The 19,203-nt window shown below is 48.1% G+C and overlaps 1 protein-coding gene across 7 annotated transcripts in view; it reads right to left on the bottom strand.

The window, feature by feature from the left end:
- CELF1 (CUGBP Elav-like family member 1) overlaps positions 1–19,203 on the bottom strand; it is a 427,681-nt gene that overhangs the window by 330,612 nt on the left and 77,866 nt on the right. For all 7 annotated transcript variants that reach the window (XM_078684502.1, XM_078684500.1, XM_078684498.1 and 4 more), the window contains exons 3-4: positions 6,390–6,577; positions 2,779–2,861 (exon numbers count right to left, since the gene is read on the bottom strand). In XM_078684502.1, coding sequence (XP_078540628.1) covers positions 2,779–2,861; positions 6,390–6,577 — 271 coding nt within the window. The remainder of the gene's footprint in view (positions 1–2,778; positions 2,862–6,389; positions 6,578–19,203) is intronic.

The following is a 19,203-nucleotide window of genomic DNA, read 5'->3' on the forward strand; positions in this document are numbered from 1 at the left end:
GTCAAAGAGCTCTCCAACCCAGCGCCGGAAACAACGACATCACTCCCTCACAAGACCTCTGCGACTCACTCGCCTCGTTCTTCCACAGCAACATCGCAGACATACACAACAGCTTCGGCGCACAGACCACGCACCCAACCACAGAACCAACGCCCCCCACCACCACCCTCCGCGCCTGGACCCCGGTCAGCACCGAAGACACCATCCACACGAACACCATCCACTCCGGATCGCCAACCGACCCAAGCCCCCACCGCGTCTTCAACAAGGCCGACTCAGTCATCGCACCCCAACTCCGGGACATCATCAACTGCTCCTTCAACACCGCCACCTTCCCGGAGAGCTGGAAGCATGCCGAACTCAGCGCCCTGCTGAAGAAACCATCTGCAGACCCCACCGACCTCAAGAACTACCGCCCCATCTCGCTCCTCCCGTTTCCTGCCAAAGTCATCGAGAAGACCGTCAACAGACAGCTTGCCGCCTTCCTCGAGACGAACGGATCCCTCGACCACTCGCAGTCCTGCTTCAGAGCCAACCATAGCACAGAGACCGCCCTCATCGCAGCCACTGACTACATCCAAGCCCTGCTCGACAACGGGGAAACAGCGGCCCTCATCCTCCTGGACCTCTCCGCAGCGTTCGACACGGTCTGCCACCGCACCCTAGTACAACGCCTCAACAACATCGGAATCCAAGAGAAGGCACTGGAGTGGATCATCTCGTTCCTCGCCGGAAGAACCCAGAGAGTCCGCCCCCCCCCCGTTCAGATCCGAGGCCACCGAAGTCATCTGCGGCGTACCACAAGGATCATCACTCAGCCCCACCCTCTTCAACGTCTACATGAGCCCCCTCGCACGCCAACACAACCTCAACATCATCTCCTACGCCGACACCCAGCTGATCCTCTCCCTCACCAACGACCCAGCCACCGCCAGAACCAACCTACACGAAGGGATGAAAGACGTAGCCGAGTGGATGATGAACAGCCGCCTGAAACTGAACTCAGACAAGACGGAAGTCCTCATCCTTGGATCATCACCCTCTGCCTGGGACGACTCCTGGTGGCTCCCTACCCTGGGCAGCGCACCCAAACCAACAGACCACGCACGCAACCTGGGCTTCATCCTGGACTACTCCCTCTCGATGACCAGACAAGTCAACGCCGTCTCATCATCGTGTTTCAGCATCTTACGCATGCTCCGAAAGATCTTCCGATGGATCCCCACCGAAACCAGGAAGACGGTCACCCAGGCACTCGTCACCAGCTGACTGGACTACGGAAACACCCTCTACACCGGTACCACAGCCAAACTGCAGAAAAGACTCCAACGCATCCAGAACGCCTCCGCACGACTCATCCTGGACATCCCCCGACACAGCCACATCTCCTAACACCTGAGAGACCTGCATTGGCTCCCCGTCAGCAAGAGAATCACGTTCAGACTCCTCACCCACGCACACAAGGCCCTCCACGACCTGGGCCCCAGGTACCTCAACAACCGCCTGACCTTCTACCTTCCCACCCGCCAGCTACGATCGACCAGCCACGCCCTTGCCGCCATTCCACGCATTTGAAGAGCCACCATGGGAGGAAGATCCTTTTTCTACCTGGCAGCCAAGACTTGGAACTCCCTCCCCATCCACCTCAGTCTTACCCAAGACCACCTCTCCTTCAGGAAGCAACTCAAGACCTGGCTGTTCGAGCAGTAGCAGATCCCTCTCCCCCAAGCGGCTTGAGACCCTCCGGGTGAGTAGCGCGCTATACAAATTTCTTGATTGATTGATTGATTGATGCACACCTCGTGTGGGTCCGATTTGGGCTTCTTCCTCTGACACTCTGGGCATTTGTCAAACAAAGCAGGTATCTTGACAAATAAAGAGTGACCAAGACACACACAAGGAAGAAAACACCAAAGTACTTCAATAAAAGCACTCAAATACTTGAAAAGTGAAAAAATCACCAATAAACCCTTGAAAAAGGGAGAGCTCATGCTAGCAGGAGCCGGAAAAAAGAGTAAAAGGGACCTGCAGTGCATTCTGGGATACTGAGAGTTCTGGAAAGTTCTCTTAAAGGCACAGTATCCTGTTTTGAGCCACATAATGGCAGCCTATGGGGCTTGTCTGTCCACTCCTTCCTCTCTATCATTCCAGAGGGTTTTGCTGGTAAAGGCAAGTTTTTCTATGTGGAGAAATCTGGACAGGCTGTGCTGTTTGTGGATTTTTGGTGGAATTTCTAGTTGAAGTACTGGACAGTGTAGCCTGTGGATATAGGCTGCATTATCTGTCTTTAAATTCTCTCTTAAGTGTCTGTGCAGTTCTGCATTCTTTGACAAATTAAGAGATTATTTTTGATTGCTCAGGGGTCCGCGCACATGGGCGGGACTATTCACTAGATTACGACTATACACAGAGATCCCCTACTACAGAACAGTTGGTCCATGGTAGAAAAGACCCAAGAATTGTTCATTGTGACTCAGTGTGGAGCTTGCGCTGCTGTCCTAACATTGCTACCAGCTTTCCCAGCCTGGAGACTGGCACTAATTCAAGCATGGAAATCTATTAAAGACACCAATGCTGAAGAACCAGTAACAGGAAAGTAGCTTTTCCTTACAACCTATTAGGAGAGCAGAAACAACATAGGTTTTAGGCTTGGGTGAGACAATTTCATCATAACTGAACTATTAAGGGATGTAATTTATAGCCAATAGAGTACAGGAGGGAAAGATAAGTTAGACTACATGTATATGGCCTAGTCAAAGGGATTGTCAGTCATCTTACCCCAGGAAGAATCTTCATGTTGTGAAGAGCATTCTGTGCTTCTAACGCAGATTTACGAGTGTAAAATGTAACAAAGCAGCATCCTGGAAATCAAAAAAACTTGTGAAGAACTGCATGAATCTCTGCCCAATCACAGTGTGATATTAACATTGTTTCGCATATAAATTACCTAAAATTCAATTACCAATCATCCAGAGAACCATAGTAAATAGATTAGCATACAAATGCAAACAATTTCTAAAGAAAATGCATTTAAAGCATTAAAAGCATAATTTAAGTCTTACTGCAGTAATCAATTTAATTTGCATTATTAGTAAACTGTTTTCATTTCTAAAGGTTCTCCTAAATTGTACAGTTTCCAGTATCTTCTCCGGTGCTTCCCGAACAGGTGTGAAGTCATAGCCCTCAAGATTGGCAGCTTGCTGCCACAGAGAGGTTTGCTCTCTAACCTAACACTGCCCCTCAAGAGGCTAAACTAGGTCACTATAACAGATTAGCAACCTAGTGCAAGGCTAATCGTGTCAGCACACTTGGCCATCCCCTCTTGATATCAGGATCTCTGACTAACTCCAACATTCTTTGAGAAACAAACTGGAGGCCATTATCCGAAACGTCCTCTTATGGAATTACTCCTCGCAGACACGTCTGTACAAAAATGTATTCAATTATCAGTTTCACCTCATTTACTATGCAGACATCTGGCCACTTGGAAAAGCAGATATTTCCCATGGACTATCAAGATGCAGAAGACTATAGTAGACTATCTGACCCCATATGTCTCGTCTCTGATCTTAGTGGTCACAATTCCTTAAATATCTTTCTATTTCCTTGTTCACAATTGACCACCAAAATCCATTCATGCTGTATGCTTGATGTTAAACATTCCATAACTCCTTTCATGCAATAGTTCCACGAGTCTTCAAACAAACAATCTGGCATCACCAACCTGTGACCTATAAAGATAGTACTGTTCACCACTGACAACCCTGAGCAGACCGGCTTATATTGTTTTAAGCAATTCATCACTTGTCCATTCCATTCCCTCTTCCTTCTTCTTGGTCATATTAGTTTTCCCCTTCTCCAACCCTTCATCATTCCAAGCCACTTATCATTCATCCTGGCTAAGAGCTCCCACAACTGACATCCCTAAATTTGCCACCATCCAGTCCTGTTACGCAAAAGGCAATCTGCTTCAACATTCCTTGTTCCTGGCATATACTATAAATAGCCGTGGACACTATGCAACCACCTTGCCATGCGAGGGGTACCTTTCCCTCAACCCTTCGTCATGAATACATCCACCAACACCTTGTGATCGGTCCTTAATTCAAACCACATACCCCACAAATAGGTCCTGAAATGATAGACTCCCACCAGCAAGCCAATGCCCGTTTTTCGATTACTGAAAAGGTTTCTTCAGCCCCCACTATAATTCCTATGCTATAACCCTGCCCCTTTCTTGATGTAGTTGTATCAACAGCGTACCCAGCAGAATGCACTCGCAAAGATGGTCAGAATAGTCTTATACTTTGGCTCACAATTGCTCCTTTTTTTATTTTTTATTTTGCAGAGTTTTATATAGCGCGAACTAGACCCGAACCGAATCAGGTATCAGAGCGCTTTACATATTTTCCAGTTACGTTACATGAGGACACACTTTCATTTTAGGCACGGGGAGATTAAGTGATTTGCCCAGAATCACAGGAGGTTTTGGCGTGGTTGCCGAGACTCGAACCCAGATCCCCAGGTCCGAGGTCGAGCGCCCTAGCCGTTAGGCCAACTCCTCTCCCCACTTGAAGTTCCTTACATAGGATAACATTGGTAATCTCAGCTGAAAAAGTTTTTAAGTATCAACTTTTAAAATACAATAATATTCCTTAAAAATCACTACTGTAACCAAAACGCAAAGTACAGGTCCCGGGACTGAATCTAGGATCCAGTCCTGTGGTTAGAAAAGAAATCTAGAAAGTAACTTCGTGCATTTAACTACAAATTCCCATTGAGCTCAATGTTGCATTGTGTTTAAAATTGTGTTGCCCATTGCACAAACTAACTATTGCATTCAAAAAGTCTATTGCCTATTTGAAAAGTATTTAACTGAAGTGATCTATTTTGAGAAAGTATATTTTGATACCATGTTAGTTCTAAAATAAAACAACTATATCTTTTTATACGAAACAATTGGCCTGGAGTTCAGTTATTGATTGTGTGAAACCTTTTGCTGACAGTGTGTACAACTAATGCTTTACACTGTTGTCTGATACTGCCTTACTTCTCGACCAAGCTACCACTTTAGAGAGTAAGGTTATATCGGACTTTAGCCTCTGCCAAACCTCTGGAGACTGGGGACGCTATACACACTGTACCTTACTTTGGTCCAGTATATACAGAGCCACTTTCTTACACTATGTGGGTATAAAAGACCCACAGTACTTCTACTCCTTGTGCTACCTCATACACAGACTGAGGGTTTTGTATAGATGTTGTTCCACTCATGAGGTTTAATAAACTGTTTTAATAATTCAGCTTCCGTGACAATCTCGATTTATTGTTCTGAGGACTTGTGAGCAAAGAAGGGCGAACCCCTAGCACCAGTAGGCCTTGGTGAGGTCTACTTCTAAACTGTGGGGTTCGTAATGGCAAACTCCCAGCACCATATAGCCTTAATGGAGGCACTACACTTACAAAGTCTAAGAATGGACTTAGACACTGTAGGGGTACAGGGCTCATGCACCTGTACCCTCACCACTGGTATATTGCACCCAGCTAGAGGGGTGACTGAGCTATGCCAGGCAGTGGCTTGTAGGCATGGCACACAGGGATGTGTGGCAGGTTGACTCTTCACGTTGTTCTGCACCAAGACACGCAGCCTGTAAAGGCAATGTGTGAGTGTCAGGGTACAGGGCCTATAAGGGTGGCACAATAAGTGTCACAGCCCTTAGAGGCATTCCCTGGTCACACTGCCCTGGGTACCCGTGGTACCATTTACAAGGGACTGACATGTGGCCAGAGATGCCAATTGGGTTTTGTCTTAATGCAGTTTTAAGGAAAGAACATAGGCCCAGGGTACCGGTTTGCCAGGTACCCAGGGCACACTCAGTCAAAGCACATCAGCAATTTGGCAAAAAGTAGGGCCAACCATGCAAAAAGAGGGCATTTACTTACACACTCCTAAAAAATAATCACTGTCACCAGCTCCCAGTCTAATTTGAGATGGACAGCGAGATGAACAACTCCCGGAACCACTTCTATACTGCTGTTCAATTTCAGAATCTGTGCCACATTCTCTACCACTGTACCGACCCTTATATTAGATATGGGAAAGAAATGAAGGACTTGAAATGGGAACAGCATTTTCAATTCAACCTGGGTGCTTACATCAATATAAGACATTTTGGGCTCTCTGAAACATTCAACCTTCCCCCAAAAATGCAACCCGCTCCTCTCATTGGTCTATCTGTAAATTTCAAAAGGGGTACTATGGACAGGGAGTAATATGGCCTGGATAATGCCCTTTACAGACAAAATTAGTCAATGGCCTTTCAACAAATCAAGGCACCAAAGCAATGTGCAGAGGAGTATCCCGATGGCTTCTTCCAGCCCGCACTCACCTTTGCTCTGAGGAGGGTTCAGGCTCCTGTCGCGTAGGATGTTTATTTCAAAGACCGCCCCATACTGCTCAAAGAGCTCCCGGAGCTCCTTCTCAGTCCAGGTCCGTGGGATCTGCCCCACAAACATCTTGATGGAGTCCATGTCGGGCTGGTCCGGGTGGTCTAAGGTCCCGTTCATTTTCTTTGATCTGTAAGATGGAGAGAAGCAATGGAAGCATTTAAAAACAAACAAGTCTCAGATAGGACACGGCAGGGATGTAGCACATTCAGATCACCCGTCTCTATTTTAGTGACGGTAGACAAGAAGTTGAACAAAGATTAATTTTCATCATGTCATTGGTTAGTGCCAATGGCAATACAAAAAAAATAGAATGTGACAAATCATGCTGCATTTTAAACTCTGAATGTTAAACTGGTGTGATTATATGTATTGAGGTTATCACAATTCCAATGAAGTTTAAATGTATTGTGATCAATTTATTTTAATATATGCACATGGTCAATTTATACTAAGGAAAAAAGGGGCACTGCACTGGTACAGAGGGACGGGAATGTCCGATTAATAAGGCAGGTATAGTCTGGTCTCATTTTACATAAAAATTATTGCAGTGTCTGTGCCCACTGTTTGGCTCAAAACAAACGAAATAAACACATCCAGTGCTCAACACCAACTCACCATCGTTGCCACCACACATCCAGTGCTCAACACTTACCACCCCACATCCAGTGCAAGACACGGACTCACCATCGTTGCCACCACACATCCAGTGCTCAAACCTAATCACCATCGTTGCCACCACACATCCAGTGCAAGACACGGACTCACCATCGTTGCCACCACACATCCAGTGCTCAACACCTACTCACCATCGTTGCCACCACACATCCAGTGCTCAACACCTACTCACCATCGTTGCCACCACACATCCAGTGCTCAACACCTACTCACCATCGTTGCCACCACACATCCAGTGCTCAACACTTACCACCCCACATCCAGTGCAAGACACGGACTCAGCATCATTGCCACCACACATCAGTGCTCAACACCTACTCATCATCATTGCCACCACACATCCAGTGCTCAACACCTACTCACCATCGTTGCCACCACACATCCAGTGCTCAACACCTACTCACCATCGTTGCCACCACACATCCAGTGCTCAACACCTACTCATCGTTGCCACCACACATCCAGTGCTCAACACCTACTCATCGTTGCCACCACACATCCAGTGCTCAACACCTACTCACCATTGTTGCCACCACACATCCAGTGCTCAACACCTACTCACCATCGTTGCCACCACACATCCAGTGCTCAACACCTACCCATCGTTGCCACCACACATCCAGTGCAAGACACGGACTCACCATCGTTGCCACCACACATCCAGTGCTCAACACCTACTCACCATCGTTGCCACCACACATCCAGTGCTCAACACCTACTCACCATCGTTGCCACCACACATCCAGTGCTCAACACCTACTCACCATCGTTGCCACCACACATCCAGTGCAAGACACGACTCACCATCATTGCCACCACACATCCAGTGCTCAACACCTACTCACCATCGTTGCCACCACACATCCAGTGCTCAACACCTACTCACCATCGTTGCCACCACACATCCAGTGCTCAACACCTACTCACCATCATTGCCACCACACATCCAGTGCTCAGACCTACTCACCATCGTTGCCACCACACATCCAGTGCTCAACACCTACTCACCATCATTGCCACCACACACCTTGTGCAAGCCACGGACTCACCATCATTGCCACCACACATCCAGTGCTCAACACCCACTTACCACCATTGCCACCCCACATCCAGTGCAAGACACAGACTCACCATCATTGCCACCATACATCCAGTGCTCAACACCCACTCACCATCATTGCCACCACACATCTAGTGCAAGACACGGACTCACCATCATTGCCACCACACATCCAGTGCTCAACACCTACTCACCATCATTGCCACCACACATCCAGTGTTCAACACCCACTCACCATCATTGCCACCACACATCCAGTGCTCAGACCTACTCACCATCGTTGCCACCACACATCCAGTGCTCAACACCTACTCACCATCGTTGCCACCACACATCCAGTGCTCAACACCTACTCACCATCATTGCCACCACACACCTTGTGCAAGCCACGGACTCACCATCATTGCCACCACACATCCAGTGCTCAACACCCACTTACCACCATTGCCACCCCACATCCAGTGCAAGACACAGACTCACCATCATTGCCACCACACATCCAGTGCTCAACACCCACTCACCATCATTGCCACCACACATCTAGTGCAAGACGAAGAACAAATAAAATCTAAGGCTATAAATCACCTCCTGTGCCACCAGATGCTCACGAGGCTCCTGCAAGATAAGGCACCCTCACAGCAAGGTAGAATCTGCTCAGCTTGAAAGTGAAACTGTCCACAGAGCAACTACAACAAAGAGAGGACTACTGTCTCCCTCACCCTTTTGTGGCGGCCATCTCTGTCCAGTCTCTCTATCGGGTGGCCATCTTGGACTAGTCACTTCTCACTGGAGCCCCGGTCCTCCCCTCGTGGCGGCCATAGCTAGACTACTACTCTATCTCTCTATGGCGGTCTGCATGGACTAGTCTTCCTGGCTATCAATAACTATCGGTACCACAGTCTCTACATAGCTCTAGACTTAAATATACGTGTGCTTAATTGTCTACCTCGTACTGCAGTATCATTATACATTGGGTATTTTGCACTCTATATAACCTGGTGCTCCTGACGTGCTTAGTGACTACCTTTACTGAAGTATGATATGACTACTGGTACTCTACACCCAATGTAACCTACACCCTTTGTCACTTTTCCCTGCCGACAGGGCACTGACTGCTACCTCATATTCTATCGGCTGCCCACCAGTGCCATAATGTTCATTGCTGTAAGTCGTCTGCACCTATATTGGATCTAGTAATTCCATTAGTAGTTTAGTCCTAGTTGTATATTGTATATGTTGTAAGTTGCACCTTTAGCACTGTGATCCCTCACTCACGGATAGCTACCTCAACTATCTGGTTATCTTGTTAAACTACTTTCACTTCACTTTATCACTATGATGCACTGATTTATTACCTCATTTACACTGCTATCTACCTCAACTATATGGTTATTATTGTATACTACTTCCATTAGTAGTTTAGTCCTAGTTGTATATTGTATATGTTGTAAGTTGCACCTATAGCACTGTGATCCCTCTCTCACGGATAGCTACCTCAACTATCTGGTTATCTTGTTAAACTACTTTCACTTCACTTTATCACTATGATGCACTGATTATTACCTCATTTACACTGCTATCTACCTCAACTATATGGTTATTATTGTATACTACTTTCATCTCGCTGTATCACTGAGTACCACCTCAACCATCTCGTCTACCTCACGCAAACTGCACCCAGCCATTCTCGACACCTGGACTACACCGCTACTATTCCGTACACTATGTTGTGTCAATTTGGCTCCACCTAAATGGTTTGCTACCTCTCAAATTTTGTACATTGTGTAAGCTGCATCTACACACTGCCTGACCTTGGATTGCCTCGACTGCTACCTCTATTCTTTTTGCTACTTTTGACCACGCACTAACGTCACTCCTGTGACCTCTAGCCCAACGGCTGACTGATTACTGTCGTCTTTTCTCCCACACCCATCCCTACAGCCACCCTAACATGGATCTCATCGGTAAGCACACATACAGAATCAACTACCCTCCCGCCCTCACCAAAAAAGCAGCTAAACGTTTTAAACATAGCCTCCTGAGGTCGCACCCTGAAACACCCGTGGCTGACTCCTACTTCTCACCGGGCAATGGAGCTCGGAACACTGATTTCATCTTCTACACCTCACGCATAGCCCAATGGAGAAAAGCATTTCTAACCCTACTTACCGTCTCAGCCACCAGGAAAACAGCTCATGGTATAACACTCTCAATCACACCTTCCCAACTCTTCCATGGCAGAACCACCATCACCATCTACAATAACGGGATTGTCCTAATTCAATCCACGGACAAGAACCTGGAAATACTAGACAACCTGTTCCCCAAGTTCAAAGAACACCTCTCCAAGATGCGGACCACCACCCAGAACCCCACCTGCACTATCATCACCCCCGATGACGCAGCCCCCACCCACAACACTACTAACATAGCTCAGCGCCGGATCGATACGAACCTCACCTCCTCCCACAGCACCCTAAACAATCACCCACCCGCTGTTGCCACCCCACGCTCCCCAAGCGCAGTCACCAATCTCTCCCCTTCATACACTAGCCTCCCCTCTAACATCACCCCCACCTCGACCCCCACTCATACCCCCCCCATCCCTCTCTCCCATGACATAACAACCCCCACCCACAACACCTCCTACCTAGATCAGCGCCAGAACGGCACGCGCAATGACAAATCCTACCCTTCGTTCCCCCCCACTCTCAACACCCAGGTGTGCACACCCCCTCCCATACCTCCTCGATACACCCACATTCTCGACTCCCCCACGCCCCCTTCCCCCCACGCTGCACCCCCCACGAACGCTTCTGAATACGCCACTGTACGGAGTTTCTCCCCTCCCTCTCCCTCCCCCCCCAAGGCAGATCCATCTCCTTCCCCAGCTCCCTCCCCACTCTCTCTCACGACACCCCCACAGAACATACCGCCTTTCTTACCTCAACATCCCCCCCTCCTCCCATTCTCAGCCCCCACTACCCTCCTGCCACCCCCACTGTCTTCAGCCTTCACTCTCTCTTTAACTCACCTACACCGTCCCCCACTGTTGCCACCACTTATGTCTCACACTCTCCACCTACTCCACCAACACCCATCGTCCACAAATATGCCCACACTCCGAATAACATCCCACTCATTATCACCGCAGAACCCTTCAACAACGCCAGCATATCCCCCCCTCCGATACCCTGCCCGCTTTCTAGCCCACTACTCAACCACTCACCAATCGCTCTCACCACCAACACCATCTCCATTACTCCTCTGGACCCGACCTTATCTACCCTCCAACAACTCAAAGAGGATCTCCTACAAGTCAAAAAGGATGTCCACGACATCAAAGACCTCCTCCTCTCACGGCCCAGCCTACCTCCCACCATCCCACTACCCTACAAACGACGCACCCCCCCTACATACACTCGCCTCAAACGATCCCCGAGATGGTCGACTATCCCCGTTCGCAATAACTCCCACCGCCCCCGCCGTGTCCTCAACTCACTGTCTGACCGCGACCTTTGCTCTCTCCTACACTCCTATGGCCCAGGTCCTGTAAAACACATATCCAACACACACATCCCCATACCCACAACTCACTCAAACCCTCTGAGGCTCCCAACCCATAGCAACAGAGTTTCCGTCCCTAGCAACCTCAGAAAAATCCCCCTCTCTCTAGAAGGTTCGACCACCCTTCTCACCCCCAAACTCAAATGCATCCTACTCAACTGCAGATCGGCCCAAAGACACTCCTCCGACATCGCTGATCTCGTCTCAGCAATGGAACTGGACCTAGCCATTCTGACGGAAACGTGGCTTACTGAAGCCTCTACCCCGATAATGGACATATTAGTCCCCCCCAATTATCACATCATTAGACTGGATAGGCCTGTCAAGACGGGCGGGGGAATTGCATGCATCTTTAGGAGCAACCTCTCCGTCACTAAAGCTGCCTCCCCCTCCCTCACCTCCTGTGAACTCCTCTGCCTCGATATCACCAGCGAGGGCAAACAAGTTTGTGCTTTACATCTCATCTATCACCCGCCTGGCGACAACCTCATATTCACCCAACAACTCATGGACACGATCACCTCCAATGCCGGTCGGCAGATCACCCAAATCTACCTGGGTGACTTCAACCTCCACTGGAATGATCAGAAAGACACAGAGGTGAACAGTCTCAAAACTCTCCTTAATGCGCTTGACCTCACCCAAATAGTTGATAGACCAACACACGACAAAGGCGCAATACTCGATCTCATCATCGCCAAGGAGGACTCCACCAAACTGGAGGCGATCGAACCTTGTGACTGGTCAGATCACCACATTATCACCTTCTCTATTAACGAAAAAGTTAAACCTAACCCGGTTCAGCCCACCAAATCCAAAATCTGGAAAAGGGACATGAAGAGTCTTAACCCCACTACGCTCCCTCCCCACCTCGACAATCTCCTCCTCCCCCCTCCAGGTGTCTCGGATGCCCAAGCACTGACCGACCACTACCTTGACTCTATGAAACTGATAGTCAATGAAGTCGCTCCACTGCAACTGAAGAGAGTCTCCAACAAAAGTTCTAACCTCTGGTACGATGGCAGACTCAATGACGACAAGCGCACTATGCGAATGGCAGAGCGTACCTGGAGATCTGACCCCTCATCACTGCATCTAAAGACGCTTAAAAAAAAGAGAAATGACTATTTCAGGAAAATAAAGCGCACAAAGTCTGACTTCTTTAGCCGTCTACTGGACCAAGCAAAAAACAGGCCAAGGAAACTGTTCGAACTAATCAAGACTCAAACAAAGGCACAACCCTTACAATCAAACAAAGCAACAAGCGACACCCCACACTGTGAAGCCTTCTCCGCTTTCTTTAAGCAAAAGACCGACAACATAAGAAATGACCTCGTCATGGACTTCAGCCGATTCCCCAATCACACCAGAATGTCCAACATTCAACCTAAAAACAATGCATCATGGCTGCACTTCGACAGCTACACGGAAGAAGATATATACAAACTACTCTGCACCTTGAAGCCCTCTAATCACCTCACAGACCCTCTACCTGCTAATGCGTTAAAAGACTTCACCCCCTTGCTCCTCCCTCTTTGGACCAAAATCATCAACAGCTCCCTTCAACAAGGTCTTATCCCAGACTCCCTCAAGGTGGGGCAAGTCACGCCTATACTCAAGAAACCCACAGCCGATCCGTCTGACCTGAACAACTACCGGCCCATCACCAATATCCCCACCCTGGCCAAACTGCTGGAGAAATGTGTCCAAATCCAACTAACAAAACACATTGACCAATTTGACCTTCTCAACACTCACCAATCAGGCTTCCGAGCGAAACATAGCACGGAAACAGCTATGACACACATAATTGATGACGCCCTCCAAATCCTTGACCGCAATGATTCCTGTCTCCTCATCCTTCTTGACCTATCGTCAGCTTTTGACACGGTCAAACATGAGAACTTATTGGAGCTGCTAAGCACTAGAATGGGTCTCTCGGGAACTGTTCTCAAATGGTTTGCTTCTTTCCTTCATAACCGGTCGCAGAAGTTCAAGATCGACAATGTGCTATCTAAACCAGTGCCTGCAGACCTAGGTGTCCCACAAGGATCCTGCCTCTCCCCCACACTGTTCAACCTCATCATGGAACCACTCGCCACCTTGCTGCAAGCATCCAATGTTCAATTCCATATGTACGCCGATGACACACAACTCTACCTAAAGCTACAATCCCCGGAAGATATCAAACTACTGAATTCCACACTTAGCAACACTCAATCCTGGCTGGCCGTTAATCACCTCAAACTAAATGCGCTGAAAACTGAGTTCCTACTCATCTCACCCCCGGCGAAAACTTCCACCACCCAAACGTGGCTCAATAACCTAACAGCACTCAATGTCCAACCTACTATCGTGGACTCAGCAAAATCCCTAGGCATCACAGTTGACGCCAAGCTCAACATGCAACAGCACATTAGCATAGCCACAAAAGGGGCTAATTTCCATATCAACACACTGAGGAAACTCAAACCCTTCCTCCCTGCCAAAGACTTCCAAACTGCTGTACAAGCTTTAGTCATCCCTCGCATAGACTACGGAATTGTGGCCCTCAGCGGACTCCCGCTATCCACAACAGCACCCCTAAGAGCCTCCCTGAACGCTGCTGCGAGACTCATTACTGGCTCGAGAAAACATTCGCATATTTCCCCAGACCTAAAATCTCTAAAATGGCTGCCTTTTGAAGCCAGAATTCAACTAAAAATTGCAATAATGACACACTCGGCGGTGCACCACAAAGCACCCAACTACCTCGCGCAAAAGTTGTCTATATCAGGAGGGTCGAGATCCAATCGTAGTACAAAAAACCTACTTTTGAAGCCTAGTAGATTCCGGAAAGAAAAAACATACAAGCGCTCCTTCTCAGGAATGGCACCCAGGATCTGGAATGCGCTCCCTCCGGAAACGAGGCTTATCTCCTCCACGGCACTCTTCAAGAAAGAGGTGAAGAGAATCCTTCTGGCCAAGATCTCCTGAACACTACAGAGACTGGAACTGAGTCTCCGCATCGCGCTGTATCTCTGATCACCCTGCCCTTTGGCACTATCCTACTACCTAGAGGGGCACTACTACGCTACTCTCGTCCTATCGACCAATATATGCTACTCTTTGTTGGATTTATATGACTTGTTTACCTGACTGTATTTTGATAGGTTTTGATATGTTTCTGTACATTATTGTTATCTATGTTACTCTATGTTTATTGACCACTATATTGCTCCCATTATTATGTTCATTCCTGTTTGCCCTTGCCCCTGTCTCTGTTAAGCGCTCTGATATCTGTAAGGATCTTGTTCGCGCTATATAAAACTTTGAATAAATAAATAAATAAATATAAGACACGGACTCACCATCATTGCCACCACACATCCAGTGCTCAACACCTACTCACCATCGTTGCCACCACACATTCAGTGCTCAACACTTACCACCATTGCCACCCCACATCCAGTGCAAGACACGACTCACCATCATTGCCACCACACATCCAGTGCTCAACACCTACTCACCATCGTTGCCACCACACATCTACTCCTCAACACGTACCATCATTCCCACCACACATCCAGTGCAAGACACGACTCACCATCATTGCCACCACACATCCAGTGCTCAGACCTACTCACCTTCGTTGCCACCACACATCCAGTGCTGAACACCTACTCACCATCGTTGCCACCACACATCCAGTGCAAGACACGGACTCACCATCATTGCCACCACACTTCCAGTGCTCAGACCTACTCACCATCGTTGCCACCACACATCCAGTGCTCAGACCTACTCACCATCGTTGCCACCACACATCCAGTGCTCAACACCTACTCACCATCGTTGCCACCACACAAGCAGTGCAAGACAGACTCACCATCATTGCCACCACACATCCAGTGCTCAACACCTACTCGCCATCGTTTCCATCGCTCTTTAAACAAGCCTTTCTTACAGCTACAATTTCATCTACCTGGCAGGGCTCAATATTACAGGCTTCCGATCAGGCTGTTCCACGACAGACAATATAATAGCACTGTCGTACCTGTCCTGGAGAGCCACTTTGGACAATCATCTACCTCTATTGTGCTGTTTTGCGGACTACAGTGCAGCATTTGATAGTCAACCGAGGGAAGTTATGGAACAAATTAAACTCCGGGGGGATACCATCCGCACTCCTCTCTGCACTGTCACTGCATCAGAAAACTTGGGTGAGGATTAAAACAAGTGCCACAACTGTATCTGCAAAAATTATAACAAAAAATGGTCTGAAGCAAGGCTGTGTACTAACCCCTCTATTTAATCTTTATACCGCCGACTTGTCTAAAGAACTGGCAGGCTCAACTCTGGTAGCTCCAAAATTGGGTGGTATACGATTACAGATTATGCAATATGCCGACGACATTATTATTATGGACCATACAAAAACAGGTCTACAAAGAGCGCTCATTGCCCTTAATACATACGACAACAAAAAACCATCTTCTGATGAACGAGTCAAAAACCTTTGGGAAACATCAAAAAAAGAAAATGCTGTCTTGGCGAGTAGGTGGTCTACATATAGCGACCTGCACTAGCTATAAATATCTAGGAGTTGGTTTAACGAAAGAGGAAATCAAATAGCCCATCTCAAACACCTTTGGCCCAAGGGAGCAGGGGTCATACATAGACATAGTCTGAGGCGCTTGATTCGGCATTTACACAGTCCCACAGCCGGACCAATCCTGAGGGTCCTACGAGTTAAACTACTTCCGGCAGTGTCCTATGGTCACCTAGCTTTCCCTGGTAAAATGGACTCATTTTTAGTGAACTACCAAATAATGGCCTATAAGAAAATATTTTTGGCTCCCCAGCATACAAGGAGGGCGAGGTGGAGACTTGAGCTGGGCCTGGCAAGTGCAGATCTTCACTGTTTAGGAGACTTAATTAAATTCTATATCTACACTTAGTGTGCAACACCTCAATTCATGAAAGAACAATTGCAATCAGTATTCACGGACTAACTCTCTCCCTGGCACAGACAGCTGCACCTGGCCACTTCCACATTGAAGATTGAAATCTCAAGCCTTTCTAATCCAATCATTCCCCTGTCAACGTGGAAAAAAACGATAAAAAGACAAATCACTTTAGTGTTATTCGAGAGAGACATTGCTCGGCTTCCCAAAAAAACACTCCTTACAGCTCGATGCTTCGTATATTAAGGGGAAACCTCAGCCATATTTTAATTACTCTCTCTAATCACAGACTCGTAATAAAATTCTTTATATGAGGTTGTTAGCCCTTCCAATGTATGATTTGCACCCGCTGCGGGCTCGGAGGAATGGTCAGTTAACTTGTAGGCTCTGCAATTATCTACAAGTCCTGGTTACAGCTGCTATGTTGTTGTCCCCATCTTGCAGGGAAGCATCTGATTTGTGCTTCAGTAATAATTCAGCCCAAGTTCTAGCAAGGGCTGGGAAGTTTGTTAATATTATTTTAACTGCACCGCATAATGCCCAGCACTAAGAGAAGACTAGCACAAACGAACATTAATGAAAATTAACTCTCAGTAACAAGCATTGTGACACGTTATTGTCTCATATTATATACTCCCCCTTTTGGACTAATCGGCTAATTGGGATATATTGCCATCAACTTGAAATGCTGCTTTTGGAATTGACATTTTTCGTATTGCCAGATTTTCTAAGTATGTGTACAATTTTTTATCATTTAAATTTTATCAAGTATTACTATGAAGTTTGTATGTTACGGTTTTAATTAACTGTATAATAATTAGAAGAGGATAAATCGATTCTAAAACTTGAAATTACCAGCCTGCTGTAGTCCAGGGTGGGGTGCCATCGTTCCCCCAAAAACACAGACACCTCGAGACCTGATAAACCCTCAAGATTACGGATTGCGTCTGGCCTCTGGACGCAGAATGTTGCCACAGTCATGCAGCGCACTCTGGAAAGTCACAGTGTTTGCATTAACAGACTTGTAGCTGCAGAAGCGGCCCCCAGCTAGAAGTCACCCGGCTGACCAACTTGCCCGTCCCGAAAAGATCCCTGTCATCACCATGTAAGCTTCTAGGCACTGCACAGCTTCCCATCGGCGCCGAAGAGCCCACCCAGGGAGATACCGGGAGCAGCAAAGCGGCTCCACATGGTCTCCCAGGTCAGAGGGTTCTTCTTGAGAAAGGACTTCCAAGTGTTAAGAGAAAGCGCCTCGACCCACAAGGGAGGTGACCCAAAGCGCTACAACTGCCACGATCCCTGCGTTATGTATCCTGAGCCCTGGAAACCTACACTTTAGGGAGTGCCGTTCATACAGGCCGTATAGCCCCACCTTGACCGGAGCCCGCCAGCGGGGTGACTGACCGCACTCCCCTGGAGACATGGCCCACCTCTGTGATGGACAGCCTCACCTAGTTCCAGGCCGCCTCCTACCTGACTGACTGACCACACACACTTGGAACTAAAGCTGTCCCGCAATTTAATGGACAGCCTTCATCTGGACTTGGAGCCAAAGTCAACCTACTGGGTGACCCTACAGACTGACAGCCCCCGCCCCCATGCAGCCAACAGTGAAGAGGCTAGCTGTAGACCCTCCTGCCAGGTGACAGACAGAGCACTCCCGCCATTTAAGTATGTGAATAAGACAACAGATTTTAAAAATTAAGACATCGCTTGCCTTGCGGGCGTTTGTGCAAGGGGGGCGGGGTTGGGAGAATATTTGGACTACCAGCCAAAATATACATGAGAAAAGTGATGTCCCATTACAGAGCGGCTTACTGCTGTTACGCATGGCATTGGCACTGCACAACCACTGCAAGACACTGCTGTACCATCACTGGCACCGCACAACCAGTGCAAGACACTGCTGCACCATCACTGGCACCGCACAACAAGTGCAAGACACTGCTGCACCATCACTGGCACCGCACAACCAGTGCCAGACACTGCTGCACCCTCAGTGGCGACGCACAACCAGTGCAAGACACTGCTGCACCATCACTGGCACCGCACAACCAGTGCAAGACACTGCTGCACCATCACTGGCACCGCACAACCAGTGCAAGACACTGCTGCACCATCACCGCACAACCAGTGCAAGACACTGATGCACCATCACTGGCACCAGACACTGCTGCACCATCACTGGCACCGCACAACCAGTGCAAGACACTGCTGCACCATCACTGGCACCGCACAACCAGTGCAAGACACTGCTGCACCATCACCGCACAACCAGTGCAAGACACTGCTGCACCATCACTGGCACCGCACAACCAGTGCAAGACACTGCTGCACCATCACTGGCACTGCACAACCAGTGCAAGACACTGCTGCACCATCACCGCACAACCAGTGCAAGACACTGATGCACCATCACTGGCACCAGACACTGCTGCACCATCACTGGCACCGCACAACCAGTGCAAGACACTGCTGCACCCTCAGTGGCGACGCACAACCTGT

Source organism: Lissotriton helveticus, chromosome 3_2 (genome assembly GCF_964261635.1).
Source record: "Lissotriton helveticus chromosome 3_2, aLisHel1.1, whole genome shotgun sequence".
Classification (NCBI taxonomy): domain Eukaryota; kingdom Metazoa; phylum Chordata; class Amphibia; order Caudata; family Salamandridae; genus Lissotriton; species Lissotriton helveticus.